At 38.1% G+C, this 23,881-nt stretch overlaps 1 protein-coding gene across 1 annotated transcript in view; it reads right to left on the bottom strand.

Annotated features, from left to right (window-relative positions):
- Positions 1–23,881, bottom strand: part of ST7L (suppression of tumorigenicity 7 like) — a gene marked incomplete at both ends in the record, with an annotated part of 92,218 nt that overhangs the window by 7,850 nt on the left and 60,487 nt on the right. The window contains 2 exons of the mRNA XM_080692577.1: positions 2,817–2,909; positions 8,469–8,619. Of these exons, the coding sequence (XP_080548703.1) occupies positions 2,817–2,909; positions 8,469–8,619 (244 nt within the window). The remainder of the gene's footprint in view (positions 1–2,816; positions 2,910–8,468; positions 8,620–23,881) is intronic.

Raw genomic sequence — 23,881 nt, forward strand, 5'->3', positions numbered from 1 at the left:
CTCCTCTATTCCAATTATTCTTAGGTTAGCTCTCTTAAAATGGGCCCATATTTCTTCAATGTCAGATTCCTGCTGTTGGATTTTTTTTTCTAAATTAGAAACTATGCGTTCATTCTTGGAGTGATCATCTTCTAGGAGCGAGATTCTATTCTCCATGTGGTCTAATCGGTTGTTTGTACTTTGAATTGAGGCCTTTACTTCATTGATTGCATCCTTTATCTCTCTTTGGCTCTCTCTGAATTCTTTTCGAAACACCTCTATTATTTCTACAGTTATTTTCCTGATTTGATCTTCTAGAAATCCCTGAATTTCTGTTTTATCGGGTTCTGATGTTGTGGGGTTGTGGGCATTCATTGCTCCATTGTTATTCCTCTTTCCCATGATTTCGGAAGTTTGTGCCTTCTCTGGGTTCTTCCCTTGGGTCACTACAACTTCACTTAAGGTTCTCTGGATCTCGAGTCTGTGGTATCTCAGTTCCCACTACTCCTTTACTGGATTGTATCGCAGAGTCTCAGATCCAGGGAGTCAATCGAGGCTGCTTTAGACCATGGGGGGTGCCAGGTTGGGCGTTCTCCTATGGTGTGATATCTCTGCCACCGCCACTCCCCCATTGGGTCAAGTCCCTGGGAGTGCAGTACTGGGATTTCTCCTCTAGGGGGCCACAATTTGACTCACTGTTGTTGAGTATGCTGATGGAGCTGTAGTGGACTTGGTGAATTCGCTGCTCCTGCCGTTGGTGGCAATATGGCGCCGCTGATATGCCCTCGGCCGTGAGGCTGGTGTATTTCTTCTCTGGTTTTGAGCTCTGCTCTGAGTCCCTGCAGGGTGTGCTGAGCCCAGCCCCTGGAAGCTTTAGATGCTCCCTGTGCTGAAAAATCTGCCGAATTCTGCCCGGCTGATCCGCAATGGCTCACCTCGGCTCGCTGTCTGCCGCTCCTCTCTGGAGCCTGGTGGGCTGCTGAGTGCATTGGTCCGGGGCCATCCGGTGAATTTGCCACTGCCGCTGGCAGTAAGGCGCTGCTGCCGCTTCCTCGGGCGTGAGGCCGGCGTATCTCCTCTGTGGCTCTGAGCTCCGTTCTGAGTTCCCTTCCTCTCTGGAGCCTGGTGCTGCAAGGGGAGATGGCGCCCGCGCCGCTCCGTGGCTCCGGCTGCAGTACTGCAGTCTGGTTTCTTTCTGGTGTCTCGTTTTTCCAGCCCTCTTTTTCTCTGTCCCTTGTCTTTACATTTTTTGTTTCTCTGCTGATGGTGTTTTCTGGCTATGAAAGGCACTGATTTTGTGCTAATAGAGAGTGGTTGTTAGCAGGGCTCATAAGCCTTGCTTTTATCCATCGCCATCTTTCTGGCTGGATCTTTTAGTTTTCCATGTAAATTTTAGGATCATCTAATTAACTTTTGTAAAATTCCTCCTGGGATTTGAATAGCTCATACTGAATCTAATGATTAATTTGGGGAGATCAGCCACCTATATAACATTGAGTTTTCCAATAAATGAACATGAAATTCCTCACCATGTATATAGATTTTAATTTGTCAACAATACTTTATCATTTTTAGTATATCTATACTTTTGTTGAAAGTATTCTTAAGTAGTTTATTCTCTTTGATGCTACTATGATTGAAATTTTTCTAAATTTCATTTTTGTATTGTTTATTGTTAGTACACAGATATAGAACTGAATTTTTTTTACAATGCTGGAGATCAAACCCAGGGTGTCATGTATGCTAGATAATTTCTGAATGGGGGCCTTATATCCTACAACCTACTTGAACTCATTTATTAGTTCTAATAGGTTTTTTTAAATGAATTTCTTAGTTTTTTTTTTTTTTGTGTGTGTGTGTGTGGTACTGGGGATGGAACCCAAGGGCTTTCTACCTCTGGGCTACACCTTCAGCCCTATTATTATAATTTATTTGGAAACAGGTCTCACTAAGTTGCCGAGAGCCTCACTAAGTTGCTGAGGCTGTCTTTGAACCTGCATGATCCTCCTGTCTCAGCCTCCCAAGTACTGGGATTACAAGCGTGCACCACCACACCCGGTTTAGAATTTTGTCCCAAGTGCTGGGATTACAAGTTTGTGCCACTATGCCTGGGTTATAAAGGACTTTTACAATGAAGAATACTATGGGAAATGCTGTGGTTTGATTATAGTTTGTGTGCCCCTCCCAGAGGTTTACATGTTGAGAACTTGGTTCCCAGGTGCAATCCTGGGAGATGGAAACTTTAAGTGGTAGACAGGGAGGAACTATGGAAGGCCAGTTCTCCTCCTCCTCTTCGTCATCGTCGTCCTCTTCCTCCTTCTCCCATTCCTCCCCCTCCTTCTTCCCCCTCTCTTTCAAGATGTAATCATTCCCACACATGTTCCTGTCATTGTTCTCTGCTTTCCGAGGTGATATGTCAAGGGGCAGCCCTCGTCAGAGTCTGGGCTATACCATTTGGAATTTTTTTTTTTGCAGGTTTGGGGGTGGAACCCAGGGGCATTCGACCTCCGAGCTACACCTCCTGCCCTATTTTTTATTCTTTATTTTGAAACCGGGTTTCACTGAGTTGCAGAGAGCCTCACTAAGTAGCTGAGGCTGTCCGCGACCCGCGATCCTCCGGTCTCAGCCTCCTGAATGCTGGGATTACAAGCATGCGCCACCACGCCCTGCACCATTTGGACTTTAAACCTCCAAACTGCAAGGTAAATAAACCTCTCTTCATAAGTAACCTATATCAGGTATTTTGATGTAGTGATAAAAAGATGACTAATATAGAAAACCTAAAAGTAATCTAAACAATTACTTGTAAGTTTAAGAAAACGGAAACATTTACTTACTAGGCAATAGTTCTCTATCAGCAGTCTCTGTGCAGCTAGGGTAAGGGTAAAATAGATGTCCTTTTTCTAATGGGTATGGAATCATCCTAAAAGCTGAGGAAAAAAAATACAATGTTGATAGTTATCCTTTGCTCTAGATCAAAACTCTTTTGAAGACATAATTTTATAATTTTTTCACATAGTATTTTCTCTCTTAGACATTTTATTTTATTATTTTTTATTTTTAGTGGTACTGGGGTTCCTGGAAGCCCTTTTACCTCTGGGCTACACTCCCAGACCTATTTTGTATTTTTTGAAACAGGGTCTCTTATGCCAGAGCGGCTGGCTTCGAACCTGCGCAATCCTCCTGTCCCTGCCTCCCAAGCGCGGGGATTACAAGCGTGCGCCACCACGCCCAGCTTCACTTAGACATTTTAGATGAAATAAAGTAAGCAAAAGAATGAATGGCAATGAATATGATTTATTTAGAGAATAACAAATGGTCTAGACTGGCTAAAGTGAAATTAAAGGTCATAATGAATGATAAAGCTGACTGGGTCCTTTTTTATCTCAATTTCTTCATTACAACCATAAACTTATCACCACAAGTATAAATTCTGTTTCTGACAAGTCTTCATAGAGTTATAATACATTTAACTGTTGTGGCCCTGTTGGCTATCCAAGAGAGTTCTCAATGGTTCCTAACTTCATCTCTGAGCATCACAAAAGTTTTCAATCTAACTCAGTGATCACCAAAGTTCAGCTCTTGGTCCAGATTGGACCACTATCTGTGATTTTTGTTTGTATGTATTATTTTAAGGAACTGAAATCACACCTAGGAACCTGTTCATACTAGGCAAATGGTCTATCACTGAAGAGCTACATCCCAAGCTCATATTATCTGTTTTTTTCTTTTTGAGACAGGGTGTTTCTAATTTGTACAGGCCAACCTCAAACTTGCAATCCTCCTTCTTTAGCCTCCCAGGTAGCTGGAATTACAGTGTGCACCAGTACAACTGGCTTTGCACTACCTGTTTTTGTAAATGATATTCTATTGAATCTCAGCCATGCTGTTAACTTACATAGTGTATGTAAGGTTGATTTTGTTACAAGAATTGAGCAGGTGTAATAGACTGTACAGCCTATAAGACCGGAAATATTTACTACTTAGCCATTTACAAGAAAAACTTTGCTCACCCCTGACTTATATAATCACCAATTTTTGTAGTCACCAAAGAAAAAATTCTATTGATCTCATCCACTAAATATTCATCAAAATTGTGATAAAGAGCTGCGTATGGTGGCACATGCATGTAATGCCAGTACTTGGGAGCCTGAGATAGGAAGATTGCAGGTTCGAGAACAGTCTCAGCAAGTAGTGAGAATCTCATTAATCTTTTTTTTTTTTTTTGGTGGTACTGGGGTTCCAGGTAGCCCTTTTACCTCCGGGCTACACTCCCAGTCCCAGACCTATTTTTACATTTTTATTTGGAAACAGGGTCTCCTAAGCCAGCGCGCACGGCTGACTTCGAACCTGCATGATCCTGTCTCTGCCTCCCAAGCGCGGGGATTACAAGCGTGCGCCACCACGCCCGGCAGAATCTCATTAATCTTTAGAGACCCTGTTTCAAAATAAAAATTAAAAATAGGGCTAGGGGAGTGGCTTGGAGATAGAATGCCCGAGTTCAATTCCCAGTACAACACACACACACACACACACACACACACACACACACACACGTTTTCTTTTTAGTGACTGGTTCTATAAACTTGTGTCAAAATACAGATTTTGTTTGGGCACAATAAAAGTAGTTATTTGCTACAAGACTCAGCAAATCAGTAATAATATGAGGAAAGCACCCATGGAGATGCCTGAAATATGGTATAAGTCATACACTTACTGAAAACCTCATATATGCTAGGTAGAATGTTAGGCAGCGAAGACACATACAAAATGAATGAGATAGAGTAACTGGTTTTGAGACACCTATAGACTAGTGGAGAAATTCTGATTAATCAAAGATAGTCAGCTCTTCAAGTACATAATTTCAGTTTTATTAATCTTTTTATTGTCAATGTCAAGAACAGTGCATGACAATTAGCAAATGGTTAATGCAGAGGTTCTCAAATTTTCTTGGTTCACGGACACACAGTGGCCTTCATGTCTTACTTGATGTGGGGGGAGGTTTCTGGGGTTTGAATCCAGGGCCATTTACATGCTAAGCTCAAACTCTATCACTGAGCAATACCACCAGCTTCAGTAATTATTTACAGTGCCATACGCTAAAAAAAAAAAAAATCTACTTAATAATTAGGGAGTCTAAACAATTTTAAAAGTTTACGTTTTAACACTTAACAATTTGAAAAATACACACAAATTTAAATTTCTTCTTTTTTTTTTTTTTTAAACTGTGGTACTGGGGATGGAACCCAGCGGCATTCTACCTCTGAAGTAGATCTCCAGCCCTGTTTTATTATTTTATTTGGGGAGAGACTCTCACTAAGTTGTGGAGTGCCTAAGTTTTTGAGACTGGCCAAGAACCTACAATCTTCCTGTATTGACCTCCCAAGTATGGGATTAGTCCCAAGCGTACACCATTAGACCCGACTAAAATCTTTTAAATTCATTTCAAATAAGCATCATTTTAGTAAGGCACAATGACACAGGCCTATAGTCCCAACAAAGAAAGCTCAGATGGGGAAATTACTTGAATCCAGGAATTCAAGGCAACATAGCAAGACCCATCTAAACAAAACAAAACAAAACAAAACAAAAACCATGATTTCTTACAAGTGAGATGAGTCTTTCAGACACTGTGCAAGTTTTAAAACTCTGGAATAATTGGACACCACCATCTTCATTTCCTATACCCATTGATTTTTTTTTTTTTTTTTTTTTGGTACTGGGGGTGGAATGCAGAGGCTTTCTACCTCCAGGCTGTACTCCCAGACCTATTTTCTATTTTATTTGAAAACAGGGTCTCACTAAGTTGTTGAGAGCCTCACTAAGTAGCTGAGGCTGGCTTTGAACCTGTGTGATCCTCCTGTCTTAGCCTCCCAAGCACGGGGATTACAAGTGTGCGCCACCATGCCCGGCTCCACATTGATTTTTGTATGGTGCTTTGAGAAATCACAACAACTGAAAAAATTCAGCTTTGTAAATATATGAAGGCATTGAAAGAAAGGGAGAATGACCTAATAATTAAAAATAAATTATCTGGAGCTAACAGTTTGAGAAGTATCTGACAGATGATGAATATTACTGTGTTTCCATTAAAAATTTAAGATATTCAGCCAGATGTGGTGGCACATGCTTGTAATCCCAGTACTTGGGAGGCTGAGACAGGAGGACCATGGGCTCGCAGCCAGCCTCAACTACTCAGTGAGGCACTCTGCAACTTAGTATGACCCTGTTTCAAAAAATAAGAATACAAAATAGAGCTGGGGGTGTAGCTCAGAGATAGAGTGCCCCTGGGCTCAATCCTCAGTACCCAAAATAAAATAAAATAAAATAAATAAAATATTCTACAAGACTTTAGAATTGTTGGAATGTTCCAAGATGCTTCAGTGCAAAAAGTGGGAAATGAAGGGATTAACCAATTTTGGTGAATGAACAATGAATTTATCTTTGAACTTTAAGTGATAGTTGTGGTGTACTTTCCAAGACAATTATAAGGCTCAACTGGTAAAATATTTTGATTAAGACTTCACTTGCTTGGTGGTTGTTATGAAGCTACAAGTAAGAGAACTAAACGTTAGGTAAGAACAGTCTAACTTACTCTCCAACATTTATAAATGGCCACTAAACACATGAAAACATGTTCAACATCACTAATCAATAAGGAAATGGAGAGCCCACAATGAGATTCATTCGAAATGAGAATTTACTTCATACCCATTAAGGTGGCTATTATAAAACAGAACAAATTAACAAATGTGAATAAGGATGTAAAATTAGAAGTCAAGAAATTGGAACTCTTGTGCACTGCTGGTAAGAGCATAGTTGTTGCTTGAAAAATTAAACATAGAAGCTGGGCATGGTGGCACATGCTGGGAGGCTGACATAGGAGGATTGCAGGTTCAAAGCCAGCCTTGGCAATTTAGTGAGACCCTGTTTCTAAATAAGAAATAAAAATTGGGTTGGTGTTACAACTTGGAGGTAGAATGCCTCTGAGTTCAATCCACAGTAACACACACACATAAACACACACACACACACACACACACACACACTATTAAACACAGAATTCTATGATTCAGAAATTCCACTTCTGAGTATATACTAGAAAGAATTGAAAAGAGGAATTCATACAGACATTTATCACCAATGTTTATGGCATCATTACTCACAATAGTTAAAAGGTACAAAATAACCCAATGTCCATTCACAGATGGATACACAAAATGTGGTATATACATACAATGAAATACGCAGCCTTAAAAAGGAATGATTCTGACATATACTAAAACATGAATGAGCCTTGAAAATATTCTGCTCATTGAAATAAGCCAGACACAAAAGGACAAAAATCGTATGATTCCATTATATTAGTTACCCAGGGCACTCAAACTCAACAAACAGAAGGTAGAATGGTGGTTTCCAGGAGCTGGAGGAAGGTAAGATTTGGAAAGATGCAGAAGTTCTGGAGATGGACATTGATGATGGTTGCAAAACAATGTGAATGTATGACACACTGAACTAGACACAAAATGGTTAAAATGAAAGTCTGTTATGAATATTTTACCACAATTTAAAAAAGAATAGTGCTGATAGTAGTCATGAGGAAAATAGTCTCATGTTGTACACATATGAAAACAAAACAAAACCAGACCAGTTTTTAAAATATTAGAGCTGGGTGCAGTGGTACTTGTAATGCCAGTACTTGGGAAGCTGAAACAGGAGGATTTCAAGTTCAAGGCCAGCTTCACTACTTAGCAAGTAAACCTCCCCCTCCCTGATACACACACAAAGAATAAAATATAGCTGCGCATGGTGGTGCACGCTTGTAATCCCCGTACTTGGGAGGCTGAAACAGGAGGATCCAGGTTCATGGACAGCCTAAGCTACTTAGTGAGGCCCTTTGCAATTCAGTGAGACCCTGTTTCAAAATAAAGAATAAAAAAAACATAAGGCTGGGACATAGCTCGGAGTTAGAATACCCCTGGGTTCCAACCCCAGTACTGCCAACAACAAACAAACAAACAAACAAACAAACAAACAAACAGAATAAAATAACAAAATAGGGCTGAGAGAGAAGTAACTCAATGGTAGAATATGTCTTAGCATGCATCAGGCCTTGAATTCATTCATTCATTCACACACACACACACACACACACACACACACATACACACAATTAGGACCATATTAAAAAGCTCAACCATATTAATTAATAATGCTTATAAGCTAATAGGCATACATTTTCATTTTATTTCCTTATATATATTTAACTTAAAAAATAGAATGCCATAAAAACTTTTCTTAAATGTGGCATTAATGTAAATACATGATTTCTTATATCAGTAAGTCAAATATAATGCCACTGAATTTACTCTGAAACCAATCTAAAAACAAATCCTCATAGAAACTCAGACACTCTCATTTAAAAAGACTGCCATGAATGTAATGACCAGTCCGAGAGATTAGCGTTACCTTTTGAAAGGAATACTTACTGCCTTCCCATGTACACTGCAACAGATTCAGAGCGCCTTCTATGCGCTTCCAGTGCTGAAGATGAAAGAAAGCATAGGCGATTGCTTCACTATCACCTCGTTTCAGAATGTGTTCTGGAGGTAAAATTAAACTTTTCATCTCTAGTAAATACTGTAAGAATAGCACACACACATATACAAACAACAGAAAAAAGAAACATTAAATTGTGTTAAACTGTAACATCTATAAAAACATTCAAAATGTTATAAAGTCAAATTCATTACTTTTTTCTTGTGGTACGAGATTGAACTCAGGGCTGAACTCAGGGACATTCTACCTTTTATCTACACCCCAAACCCTATTTTATTTTTTATTTTGAGACAGGGCCTCACTAAGATGTGTAGGGCCTAGGTTGCTAAGGCTGGCTGCAAACCTGTAATTCTCCTATTTCAGTCTCCCACCAATTCTCCTATCTCAAGCATGTACCAGCATGTCTGGCTCAAACTCATTAAAACATATACATGCATTAACCTAGTTGAAATGACATAAATGTCCTATTTATGTATAACATGCTTATATATGCAAATTCTAAAAATCAGAATATTCCTATAGGTATATATGACCTCACTAAATACAAAATAAAAGACTCAAACTGACATTGTGAGAGAAAATATTTTCTGAATAATAATTAAACAGAAAATTATAAAATAATTTTGGAACAATATTTTGCGATAAGATTCAATTTTCCCTTTTATTCAATTTTCCATAATTGTGGAAAATTTCAATTAAATTAATATTTGCTGAGTTGAAAAGCACTATGCTTATTAGGGAATATCAGAAAACATCCTACCTGTTCTCTCAAGAGCTTCATAATATAATAGGACAGATTTCTTAGGTAAATAATTATAACCAAGCCAGGCGTGATGGCGCACTCTTGTAATCCCAGTACTTAGAAGGCTTAGACAGGAGGACTGCAGTTCGCAGACAGCATCAGCTACTTAGTGAGGCCCTCTGCAACTTAGTGAGACCTGTTTCAAAATAAAGAATAATGCCGGGCATGATGGTGCACGCTTGTAATCCCCGTGCTTGGGAGGCTGAGACAGGAGGATTGCACAGGTTCGAAGCCAGCCTCAGCTACTGAGTGAGGCTCTCAGCAACTTAGTGAGACCCTGTTTCCAAATAAGATATCAAAAAATAGGCCTGGGAGTATAGCCTGAAGGTAGAAAACCTCTGGGTTCCACCCCCAGTACCAAAAATAAATAAATAAATAAAGAATAAAAATAGGGCTGGGGGTGTAGCTCAGAGGTAGAATGCCCCTGGGCTCTATCCCCAGTACTGCAAAAAAAAAAAAAAAAAAAAAAAAATATATATATATATATATATATATATATATATGCAGACTACTGTCAGTGTTCTATTAGAGGTGTAAACAATGTACATGAATACAAGGTTAGAAAATATTTTTATTTTTTTTTTACAAAATAGATGTATTGAGATATAATTCATATGCCTTAAAAACCACCCATTTAAATTATATAATTCAATGATTTTTATTGTATTCAACAAATATGTGTTATTTCTTTTTTTTTGTTTGTTTTTTTGCAGTACTGGGAATGGAACCCAGGGGCATTCTACCTCTGAGCTACACCCCCAGCCCTATTTTCTTCTTTATTTTGAAACAGGGTCTCACTGAGTTGCAAAGTGCCTCTTGAAGTAGTAGCGGAGGCTGTCTGTGAACCACAATCTTCCTGTGTCAGCCTCCCAAATGCTGGGATTACAAGCATGCGCCACCACACCTGACTTGTTACTTTCATCACCTTCAATTTGAGAACCCTTTAATCACTTTAAAAGGAAAGCCTGAACTCTTTTAGTTATTATTCTCTACTCCTTCATTTTCCCAAACCCGCTAAGCAAGCACTAAGCTATTTTCTGTCTCTATAAATTTGCCTATTCTGAACATTTAATACAAATGAAATCATATACCATGTGGTCTTTAATGACTGTTATCTTTCATTTGGCGTAATGTTTTCAAGGTTAATCTCAATCTTAGCACACACTGGTACCTCATTCCTTGTGGTGGTCAAACAATATTCCATCCTATGGTTATACTGTGTGTTGTTTAATCCATTCAATAGTTGACAGACATTTGGTTTTTACCTTTTAGCTATTATGAATAATCTTGTTAGAAACATTTGTGTAAAAGTTCTGGTGTCAATATATGTTTTCACTTCTCTTGTGGAAATAACTTGGAGTCAGATTGCTAGGTTGTATGTTAACTCTACATTTAGGAGGTATTATGATTTAGGGGCTAGAAATAAACCACTTGATATGATTTGAGCTGATACTTAAAGGTGGGTGGACTATGGATGAGCAGACTTGGAGTAGGGAGTGGGGAGAAGAACAGGAGTACATATTCAAAACATGTCTACCTTGAACACAGGCACTGAACCAGGAGGGTGTGGGGTAAAACTCATTGAAGGTATTGGTGAATATGCCTGTTATAATCTATCAGTTCTTTACATATGAAACTATGTTCTTTTTTTTTTTTTTTAAATTTTATTTTATTGGTGCACTGTATTCATACATCATAGTGGGATACAAACTTTTGTAGACATACATGCACACATCGCCCAGTCAGCCCCCACCCGATCCCCACCCCATTCTCTCCCCATCCCTCCTTCCCATGCTTGGCTTAGTGGTTGACATCTAGTATTATAGCAATTTATCCAAAATTAAAAATGATAATCTCACATAACAGTTTCATTTGTCTGATACCAAGTGTTTGATGATTTAAAGATAGCATTTCAATATTTCTTTTTGCTTTCTTTCTTACTAGAGCATATTTTTTTCTGTTTTTTTAGGTGAAACTATCATATATTTATATATTTATTTTTCAGAAAAAAATCTATCCTAATATGGAATATGAATTCTAGATACCCAAAACGATCTTGAAAAAGAACAAAGCTAGCAGATATATATTTTCTGATTTCAAACCATATAAAGCTACAATAATTGAAACAGTGTAGTACTGTTCTAAAGGCAGATATATAGACCACTGGAGTTAAATACAAGCCTAGAGCTAAATTCTTCCCTATATTGTCAAGTTATTTTTGACAAGGTTTCCACGAACATTTGGTGGTGGAAATAATAATCTTTTAACTAAATATTGTTGAAAAATAATAATTACATGGAAAAGAATAAAATTGGACCTTTACCTAATCCCATATACAAGTATTAACTCAAAATAGATAAAAGACCTAAATATAAATCTTAAGACTATAAACTTTTAGGAGAAAATCTGGGTCATAAAACCTCACAACATTGAAATTGGCAGTGATTTCTTGGATATGATTTCAATGGCACAGGCAACAGAAGAATATACAAACTCCCTAAAAAATAAAAGAAAATATTGTATATCCAAAGACAATGTAAACAGAGTTAAAAGTTACTAATAGAATTGGATAAAATATTTCCAAATGCTATATCTGAAGGTATATTAATATTCCAACTAGAAATCCTAAAAATTAACAACAATAAAGGCAAACAATACAACTTAGAGATAGGTAAAAGACTAACATAAATAATGAATCTCCACAGATAACCAATCTTAGTTGTCTGTTGGATGGAAAGTCTTGTTTCTCTGGTTCTGGTGAGTGTTACCTATTTCTTCTTTGTAGTTAATCTCTTTGAGTATTTTCTCTAGCGCTGGTTTTGAAGACATAAATTCCTTCAGTTTCTGTTTGTCATGGAAGCTTCTTATTTCTCCATCTAATTTGATAGAAAGTTTTGCTGGATAGGAAATTTTTGGCTGGAAGTTGTTTTCTTTCAGAGTTTGGAATATGTTACTCCAAGCCCTTCTGGCTCTCATGACTTGGTTTGGGAAGTCTGGAGTGATTCTAATTGGTTTGCCTCTGAATGTCACTTGGCCCTTTGTTTTTGTTGCCTTTAAGATTCTCTGCTTGGCTTCCACATTGGTCATTTTGACAATTATATGGCGTGGGGATCCTCTTCTCCGATCCTGTCTAAAGGGAGTTCTATAAGTTTCCTGGATCTGTGTATCAACCTCTTGCTCTATATTTGGAAAATTTTCTGCTATTACTTCCTTGAAGAGATTGTTGATCCCTTTGGTATCACTTTCTTTTCCCTCCTCTATTCCAATTATTCTTAGGTTAGCTCTCTTAAGATGGGCCCATATTTCTTCAATGTCAGATTCCTGCTGTTGGATATTTTTTTCTAGATTAGAAACTATGCATTCATTTTTGGATTGCTCATCTTCTAAGAGCGAGATTCTGTTCTCCATGTGGTCTAATCGGTTGCTTGTGCTTTGAATTGAGGCCTTTACTTCATTAATTGCATCCTTTATCTCTTTTTGGCTCTCTCTGAGTTCTTTTCGAAGCACCTCTATTATTTCTACAGTTATTTTCCTGATTTGATCTTCTAGAAATCTCTGATTTTCTGTTTTATCAGGTTCTGATGTTGTGGGGTTGTGCACATTCATTACTCCAGTGTTATTCCTCTTTCCCATGATTTCGGAGGTTTGTGCCTTCTCTGGGTTCTTCCCTTGGGTCACTATGGCTTCACTTAAGGTGCTCTGGATCTCGAGTCTGTATTATCTCAGACCCCACTACTCCTTTACTGGGTTGTATCACAGAGTCTCCGACCCAGGGAGTCGATAGAGGCTGCTTTAAACTATGGGGGGTGCCAGGTTGCACGTTCTCCTATGGTGTGATATCTCTGCCACCACCACTCCCTCACTGGGTCAAGTCCCAGGAGGCCCAATACTGCGATTTCTCCTCTGTGGCCCGCAATTTGACTCACTGTTCTTGAGTACGCAGATGTAGCTGTACTGGACTCGGTGAATTCACTGCTGCTGCCGCCGCCGGTGGCAATATGGCGCCTCTGCCACGCCCTCGGCCATGAGGCTGGCGTATTTTTTCTTCTCTGGTTTTGATTTCCACTCTGAATCCTTGCAGCGTGTGCTGAGCTCAGCCACTGGGAGCTTTAAATGCTGTCTGCGCCGAAAGATCCCGCCTGGCTGTTCCGCAGTGGCTCACCTGACTTGCTGTAGCCTCTGTTGAGTTCGCCGCTGCCGCCGGCAGTATGGCGCTGCTGCCGCGTCCTCGGGCTTGTGTGTCTCCTCTGTGGCCCTGAGCTCTGTTCTCAGTCCGCTTTCTCTCTGGAGCCTGGTGGTTTTTTTTGTTTTTCTGGTGATGGTGTTTTCTGGCTATGAAAGGCGCTCTTTTTGTGGTAATGGAGATTGGTTGTTAGCGGGACTCTTAAGCCCCGCTTTTCTTGGTCGCCATCTTCCCGGAAATCAATTGAAACTATGTTCTCTCTCATACTCTTGAAAGAAATACTCATTCTGATATAATCCGTAACAAAAGCAGTATAATCAGTTACTATGCTAATAAAGTATGCTAATTACATGAAGATACAAAATTAACTACAACAACACCTTTACAATTTTAGGTGCTCAACTTAAAACCTTTTAAAAATATCTAGTTAGGTAAATACTTCCTTCAAAAACTGAGGCAAAAAAATTTACTTCTCTTCAATAATAGGTTTGAAACAATAGGCTCTGAACAATTTGCTACTAATTATGTGTCAAAGTCCAACCATATTAACTTATATTATTAAATATAAAGAGAGAAATATTCCACAGGTATATCAAAAGAGATATTCTCAAATTCTCAAAAGAGATATAGTTCAAATTCCAGTACCTCAGGTTGTTACATAAACTGAGACAACATAAATTAAAGAGCTGAATTTGTGAAACATTTTTAAAGACTGCTATAAGCATTAAGACTTTAGGGAGAATCTTAAAAATAAAAAGCTGTGGGGCTTTCAAAAGTTAAACTTTAAGTTACTCATTAATGTTTGTACTCATCATATTAATACATCTAAAATAAACTTTCTCCTTTATTACAGAAATGTGCCTCTTTAGCCATTACTGAGTTTAATTCCCATCTTTAATAACTTGTACTCTTGATGTCTCTCTCTCTGGCTCTGTCCTCAAAGTATAAAAATGTAGTTTGCTCATCAATTTATTTTAGCAGATGTCACAAACTATGAGATTATTTACTAATCCAGTTTGGGGACTTAACATTTCCCATTCAGTTTCTTAAAGGAATGCAGCAGAGGTTGTGTCCTAGTCAAGCAAAGCCCATTTGCTGCCTGGTTGGGTTTTCTTTCCCTAGTGTGTTGGGTCTGTACTCAGGAGGTAATATTTTTTCTAATCCTCTCTAATCCTTGCCCATTCTTTTGAAACACAGTAAAAGATTACTCACACCAGGCAGCTGTGGGAAAACGGACTCAAATAGGTGACCTCTGACATGACTCCTCATGCTCTTTGCAAGTGCGCTAAGGGCTTCTTCAGTAGAAAGCAAAGATGATGTACTCATCACTGTGGAATCACCATCATAAAAAGTGTGTCTCATTTTCAGAAGAAAACTGTTTAATTTTTAAACCAGGTCTTTTCTATTAAAATTCTGCTTTATTTTATGGATAGAGAAAGAAAAAATATTTCAAGTCATTTTCAATGAGTTTAGGACCTAGAAGCCTTAAATGGAACTTCAATATGCTAAGTATTTAATACATTGGTAACCATGTAGCAAATGTAAGCAAAGTTATTCGGTAAAACTTTTATTATAGAAATACCAATTTGATTTGTCAAGACATTTTTTTTTTTTTTTTGCGGTACTGGGGATGGAATCCAGGGGCATTCTACTTCCGAGCTACACCCTCAGCCCTATTTTTTCAGTCCTTTTATTTTTGAAACAGGCTCTCACTGAGTTGCGAAGCGCCTTGCTAAGCAGCTGAGGCTGTCCGCAAACCATGATCCTCCAGTCTCCACCTCCTGAATTATAAGTGTGTGCCACCAGGCCCGGCTCAAGACAATTTTTTGAATAGCAAAATGTGTTCAAATATATGCCTATGGTACATTAATTAGAAAATTATAATTCAGGATTTTATGTTTTAAAATATTTTACTACTTAACTATTTTTTAAAATCTTCCTTACACTACCTTATTTATCATATCACCTACCAGCAAATGTCCTTTTCAATTTGACTTTAAAGCAAAGCAGTGTGTGTCTGTGTGTGTTACTAGGGATTGAACCTATGTATCTATCATTACCTATATTATTTTTTATTTTGAAACAGGGTCTAAGTTGCTCTAAGGCCTCACTAGGTTGCTGAGGCTGATCTCAAACCTATAGTCCTCCTTAGTCTTCCAAGTACTGGAATTATAGGCATGTGCCATGACATCCAGCCAAAAATATTTTTCAGTTTCCAATTTGACAATAAAATAAAATCTGCCTCCAAAATGTAAAAAAAATTTAATGTAAAAAATATATTTAATAGACTGAGATATAGCTCATGAGTCTGTATTAAGCATGCACAAGAACCTGAGTACACACACACACACACACACACACACACACACACACAATTACCTCCTTCATAAACTGCTGTTCAGGATTTATACTACCCAATACAAGTCATAAGTTTCTACACACAGAAGCTATATCCTTCATATTCTACTTCAGTACACAGCATGTTACACTATCCAAAGTATGTACTAAAATGTATTAACTGAGTTATTCTGGTATATTCAGCTAAACTGTCTTCAAATTCATATTTCCTTATTTCAGTTTGTACTTAAAGGTATTTTCTAACTCTCTGGGAAACTAAAATGAAAATAAAACAAAAACCCTGCTATGCTAAGTGTGGTAACATGCCTGTAATCCCAGTATTTGGGAGGCTGAGACAGGAGGATCAAAGGTTTGAGTTGACTTCAGTGACATAGTGAGACCTTCAGCAACTTAGCAAGTTCCTCTTTCAAAATAAAAATTAAATTAAAAAGCGCTGGAAGAGCTGGGTGTGGTGGTGCACACTTGTAGTCCCAGCATTCAGGAGGCTGAGACCAGAGGACTATGGACAGCCTCAGCTACTTAGTGAGGCCCTCCATAACTCAGTGAGACCTTGTTTCAAAATAAAGAATAATAAAAATAGGGCAGGGGGTGTAGCTCAGAGGTTGAATGCCCCTGGTTCCACCCCCAGACCCACCAAAAAAAAAAAAAAAAAAAAAAAGCCGGGCGTGGTGGCGCATGCTTGTAATCCCCGCACTTGGGAGGCAGAGACAGGAAGTATAGCTCAGTGTTAGAATGACTCTAGGTTCAATCCCCACTACACACAAATACACTCAGAAAAATATCCTGCTACCTAGACTTTCCTTTTCTGAGAATATGAAAGGTTAAAAATTGAAAAAAGGTTTAGTCTTTTTTTTTCTACCTAGAAAAGTATATGTTCAGTGCACAAATAAAAAAAATATAACAGTGCTAGGCAGTAGAAAATAATATACTAGCTGGGCATGGTGGTGTGTACCTGTAATCCCAGTACTTGGGAGGCTGAAACAAGAGGATCACAGGTTTGAGTTCAGCTTCAACAACCTAGTGAGGCTTTTAGCAACTTAGCAAGACCCCATTTCCAAATTAAAAACTAAACTAAAAGTGCTGGAGATATTGCTTGAAGGTAGAATGCCCCTGGATTCAATTCCCAGTCACATGAAGGAAGGGAGGAAGGGAATAATATACATGTATAGAGAATAAAGAAAATAAAGATAATATAATTCATATTTGTCTAAATTTATTTTAATGCATATCATAGTGTGTGTGTGTGTATGTGTGTGTGTGTGTGTGTTGCTAGAGACTGAACCTAGGGCCTTTTGCACAGGCTAGGCAAATGTTCTACACTTAACTAAACCCTCAGTCTCTATGCATAATACACTGACTCTACTTTTCTCAAAAAATAAAATCAAATTGCTAATGCAACTCACTTTTACTTCATATAATAAATTTTATATATCTTTTTATATCTGTATAGATCTAACACTTCATATAATTACAGAGGAGTTCATTAGAAGCTGAGTAATATCAGGTGCAATGGCACATGCCTATACTCCTATCTACTTGGGAAGCTGAAGCGGAAGATTAAGAGTTTGAGGCCAGCTCTGGCAATTTAGTGAGACTGTCTCAAAATAAATAAGTAAACAAGAGCTGGACATGGTGGCGCACACTTGTAATCTTAGTACTTGGTAGGCTGAGATAGGAGGATCATGCAGGTTTGAAGCCAGTCTCAGCTACTTAGTAATGGAAGCTCTCAGCAACGTATTTGAGATCCTGTTTCCAAATAAAATATAAAATAGATTTGGAGCACAGACCAAAGGTAGAAAGCCCCTGGGTTTTATCCCCAGTACCACAAACAAACAAACAAATAAGTAAGTAAGTAAATAAAAGAAATGTAAAAGGTCTAGGGATATAGCTCAGTGGTAGAGTGCCTCTGGGTTCAATCAATGCTGTTGATTGTTGAAAAAAAATCTGAGTTATTTCATGATATAAGAAATAAAATCATGCTGGAATTATACCACCATCCTTAAAAAATAGCAGCATTAACTAAATTTGTAAAAGTTGAATAAAATGTCTTAAAATTTTCAAGAAAATATGGGTATAAAATTTTATTCTCTTTAAGATAGGCTTTTAAACTAAAGACACAATGATTTACTCCAGTACCACCACCAAAAAAAACAACAACAAACAAACAAACAAACAAACAAAACCAACTGATATATACTGCACGCTTATTATATGCTAGGCATAGTATTGGACATAAAATAATAAGAGGCCTACTCTTTACAGGGAATAGGGAGAGACATACAGACAAGTCTAAAGCGAACCAAACAAACTGAGACACTAAAGGAACATAGAAGAGAGAACCGTTATCTCTGCTGGAGAAAACTGGGACAGACTCCAAAAGGAGACAAGGTGAGCAGGGTTTGGAGAAGAAGTTAGAAGGAGAAAAGACTGAGCATGTATTTACACAATGGTGGTGGGACATGATGAGACATGACCAGTCCAGAAAACAGTGAGCCTGCAGATAAGCAGAAAGGCAGAACTGGCACAGAGGGGAGCTGGCGACAGACAGGGTGGCCAGGCAGTGGAGGGCTCTCACGGTCCTTGTCCTACAAGCAACAGGCAATCAGTTGAAGTCTTTGAGCAAGACAAAATTTTGCTATTTAGGTAGACAACTCTAGTAACAGCTAGAGTGGAGAGGGGCTGATGGCAGGGAGAGCAATGAGGAATTTATTTTATACGTCCACACAAAGGACAGTATGGTATTCGAGATGATTTCTATTTTGTGTATGTGTGGGAAGGCATTGGGGATTGAACCCATGAGGATTCTATTTTTTTAACTACTCCAGCCCTATTTTATTTTTTATTTTGAAACAGTCTCACTGAGTTGCCCAGGCTGACTTCAAACCTGTGATTATCTCTCAGCCTCCCAAGTGCTAGAATAACAGAGCTGCACCACTGTGCCTGGCTTGATGTCTATGTCTGTATGTTTAGAAATGCATAGAAAATGTCTGGCAATATAAACACACACACACATACCCACAACCCGCCTACCCCTCGGTGAAGAAATGGTGGTTTCTTCAGAGAAGTAGAATTGGGAATTAGAAAACTGGAGAGTTTTTACTTTATAAAATTATGAAGTGTCTGTAATTTAAAAAAAAAAAAGCCCCACTATTTTATAACAACAGCAACAACATTTTTACAAAAGTACAGATAGTGAAAATGCATGATGGTCAGTGGGAGTAGGAATGGCTAGACCTAAAATACATTTCAAAGGTTACAATATGACTTGGTAATTTGGAAAGGGCAGAAGGTTAGTGAAGAAGAAAATGAAGCTATAAAACTAAATATAGAAATAAGGATGGAGAGGCAGTTTGGAGAAAACACTTAAAAGTAAAATTTTAAAGTTCAGGTTAAGACAATAAAATATCTAAAGTACTTGAGGTAAGTAAAGATTTCCATCACTAGATGGAAAAACAAAAGTCTATAGAGAAGAAGGAAGCCAGAGTTAAAATACACCAATTTGGAAATTATTAGCAAATAAAATCCAGCTGAGGACATAAACCAAAGCTAGTATCTAGTATGTGCTGCAGGATCCTCCATACTACCTCTGAATCACCCTAATGCTAATATCTGTAATAAATCAGAAATTGCCTAGGACAAAATTAGTTTTCAACATATTATATTCAAATAACTATTTTAGTCCCTTACTCTTCACTAGAAATATATAAATTAAAGCCACTCTAGAAACTATAATAAATATATAATGTATGATCAAATGGTTTCTTTTGTGTGGTGGGGATTGAACCCAGGGGCTTGTGCATGGATGATTTCTTTTATGACTCTAAAGCCATACACCTATGCTTACACTCAAATTCACTTTAATTTTGAACTGCTTTGATCTTTATAATTTATCTTTAGATTACTTCTATTACTTTGTAAATCTTACAACAGCTTTTGACCAAAAGCAATATAATTCTGACCTTAAGTAATGATAATGCTTTATAATCTTCCTCTTAAAGGCAGAGGTTAAAGAAAAATCTCTCTGAAGACATCTGAAATTAAGGCACTTTGCTCTTGATCAGTCATGCACACAAAGAACCAATTTATCTCTGCAATTAGTGTACTCAGTGCACATTCTATGAGATCAGACAGGCAAGCTGAATATAGAGTTTGTGTGGATATCTATTAAGGGAGACTTAAAGACAGTTTCCAGATAGAAAGCAAATAATTGCTATGCGAATACAATAAAGAAAACATAATTCTACCTCAGAAGCAAAGGGAAAGTGACCTTACATGGAAGGGAAAAGGTAGGATGGTTAGAGGGGGCATCTCTACATCATCCTACAGAGCCATATGTCAACAGATAAGCATTTCATCTTTCAACTTAAGCTACAGTAAAACATAAAAAAAAGCCAAAAGTCTTACTCTGCTTGGATTATAGACTTTAACATCACTTTCCCCTTTCTCCCTTTTACTCCTATTAAAGCCACTCCAGCCCTATTTCACTGAGTGACTCCTATGTCACTCAGAATCTTAATTTAGTGCTTGATTCTCTCTTATCCTTTTTTTTTTTCCCCCCTTTGGTGGTATTGGGGTTCCTGAAAGCACTTCTACCTCCGGGCTACACTCCCAGACCCACTTTGTATTATTTTTATTTGGAAACAGGGTCTCTTAAGCCACCGAGGCTGACTTCGAACCTGCACGATCCTCCTGTCTCCACCTCCCAAGCGCAGGGATTATAAGCGTGCGCCACCACGCCTGGCCTATCTTCCAGGTATGTTTCTTAAAAACTCAATACTAGCCAGGCACGGTGGCCCACGCTTGTAATCCCCACGCTTGGGAGGCAGAGACAGGAGGATCGCGCAGGTTCGAAGCCAGCCGTGCACGCTGGCTTAGGAGACCGTTTCTAAATAAAAATGTAAAAATAGGTCTGGGAGTTTAGCCCGGAGGTAGAAGGGCTTCCAGGAACTCCAGTACCACACACACAAAAAAACAAAAAAACAAAAAAAACAAAAAAACCCCTCAATACTAAAAACAGTTTTATTGTAAAATAAGAAATAATAACTTTAAAAAGCAATGGATATCATAATACTAAATATGTACTCAAATTAGAGATTTACCAGATGTTTTTATTTTATTTTTTAATCTATTTTTTCTCTTGATCCAAGGGCTTCCTCTATAAGGCATAAATAAATTGTTCTCAGAGTGTTAACTAATTCAAGTTAGTTAATTCCAACCAATCTCCCTATCTTTACCTTTACCTCATCCCAAAAAGAATTCCTTAGCCCAATGTGGTGGCCCATGCTTGTAATACTAGTATTTGGGAGACTGAGACAGGAGAATCACAAGCTTGTGACCACCTCAGCTACTTAATGAGACACTGTTTCAAAATAAAGAATAAAATATAGGGGTGGGAGTGTAAATCTAAGGCAGAATGCCCCTAGGTTCATCCCCAGTAACACACACACACACACACACACACACACACACACACACACACACACCCTCCTCAAATCTTACACATTCTAATGATTTAAGTACTAAAATAATATTCACAAAGAAAGTTGGAAGAGCTCAAACACAATGAAAAATGGTAACAGTTTAAAAAGCAATGCTGGGCATGGTGGTGCATGCCTTTAATCCCAGAATTTGGGAGGCTGAGACAGGAGGATCACAGGTTCAAAGTCAGCCTCAACAATTTAGCAAGACCCTCAGCAACCTGACCAGATTCTGTTTACAAGAAAAAAAAAGCAATGGTCACCATTGAAAACTACACTGTTGCCTGAAACTCAGACACTGTGTTGTAAAGCAAGTAACATGTATAATATTATTGAGTTTAATCAGAAGGCATGATATTTTTATAATGCTTCCCATGCTGAGGTACTCTTTTTATTAAAGTTTGCTTTTAAATATTCAATTCAGAGCCAGGTGTGGTGGCGCACGCTTATAATCCCTGTACTTTGGAGGCTGAGACAGGAGGATCGCACAGGTTCAAAGCCAGCCTCAGCTACTTAGTGAGGCTCTAGGCAACTTAGTGAGACCCTGTTTCCAAATAAAGTATAAAATAGGTCTAGGAGTATAGCCCGGAGGTAGAAAGCCCCTTGGACTCCACCCCCAGTACCACCAAATAAATAAATAAATAAATAAATAAATAAATAAATATAAAAATAAAAAATATTCAATTCAATGCTGGGTGTAATAGCACATGCTTATAATCCCAGTAATTTGGGAGGCTGAGACAGGAGGACTACTGGTTTGCAGACAACCTTGGCTGAGGTGCTCTGCAACTTAGTGAGACCCTGTTGCAAAATAAAGAATAAATAATAGGACCAGGGCCATAGCATGGAAGTAGAAAGCCCCTGGGTTCAATCTCCAGTACCATACATACAATACATACATACATACATACATATGTAAATTCAGTTCAGCTAGATGTGGTAGCACATGCCTATAATACCAGTACTAGAGAGGCTGAGGCAGGAAGAGCAAACTCAGTTTCAGCAACATAGTAAGATCTTCAGTAGCTTAGCAATACTGTTTCAAAATAAAGTTCTGGGTATATAGCTTGAAGGTAGAATGTTCAGTTTTCTTTCCTCCATTCATTCATTCATTCATTCTTTCTTTCTTTCTTTCTCTTTCATATATATATATATGTATGCATGTATAAATAAATATAGTTTAATAAATTTTGACAAATGTAGACAAGGAATGTTCCAATCAAGACAAAAAGTACTTCCATCACTCTAGAAAGACAATTGTCCATTCCAGTTAATTACCCACCCCATCACACTGTTGTAATTTCTTTTCTTTTTTCTTTTTTAAGTATTAGAGATTGAATCCATGGGCATTGTCCCTCCGAGCTACATCCCTAGCTCTATTTTTTAATTCTTTATTATAAAACAGGGTCTCACTAAGTTGTGAAGGGCCTCAATAAGTAGTTGAGGCTGGCCAAGAACCTGCGATCCTCCTGTCTCAGCCTCCCAAGTACTGGGATTACAAGCGTGCGCCACCACACCTAGCTTTACACTGCTCTAATTCTACCAACACATCACTTTTTGCCTTTTCTTGAACTTCACATTATGTAATCATTAATATGTATTCATTTTTATGTTATATTTTAAATTTCATCAATGTTTTGCTTGACTCACTAGTTCTTTTTCAATTGCGGAGTAGTATTACACTGAATATACTACAGTCTGTGTCTCCATTTACCTATTGCTGAACATTTTGGTTATTTGCAGTTTGGGGCTATTACAAGTAAAATTGCTATGTCATTTCCAAGTCTTTGTGTGGATATATATGTTTTCATATCTCTGGGAATATTATTTGGAGTAGAGTTGCTAAGTTATACATTGAGGCATATGTTTAACTGTAATAAAAATTGCCAGTTTTCCAAATTGATTGTATCATTTTTTTAGTCTTAACGATGATGTATGAAAGTGCAAACTTTTACATTCTCACCAACATTTTATCAGATTTTTAATTTTAGGCATTCTGGTAAGTGTGAAGTAGTACCTCATTTTTATTATATATATGTATATATATATACATACATATAAACATAAATATATATATTTGTGTATGTGGCAGGGGACTGGGATTGAATCCAGGGGCATTCTACATCAGCCCTATTTTATTGGGCTATATCCCCAACCCTATTTTTTTATGTTGTTGTTGTTGTTGTTGTGTGTGTGTGTGTGTGTGTGTGTGTGTGGTACTAGGGATGGAACCCAGGGGCAATCTACCTCCGAGCCACACCCCCAGCCCTGCTTATTCTTTATTTTGAAACAGGGTCTCACTGAGTTGGAAAGGGCCTCACTAAGTAGCTGAGGCTGGCCGCAAAATGCGATACTCCTCTCTCAGCCTCCCAAATGCTGGGATTACAAGCATGTGCCACCATGCTCAGCATTACTGTTTATTTTGAAATGGTATCATTAAATGACAGGGGCCCTCACCGAGTCGCTGAAGCTGGCCACAAACCTGTGATCCTCCTGTCTCAGACTCTCTAGTACTAGGATTAC

This window comes from Muscardinus avellanarius (genome assembly GCF_963383645.1).
Source record: "Muscardinus avellanarius genome assembly, chromosome: 3".
Classification (NCBI taxonomy): Eukaryota; Metazoa; Chordata; class Mammalia; order Rodentia; family Gliridae; genus Muscardinus; species Muscardinus avellanarius.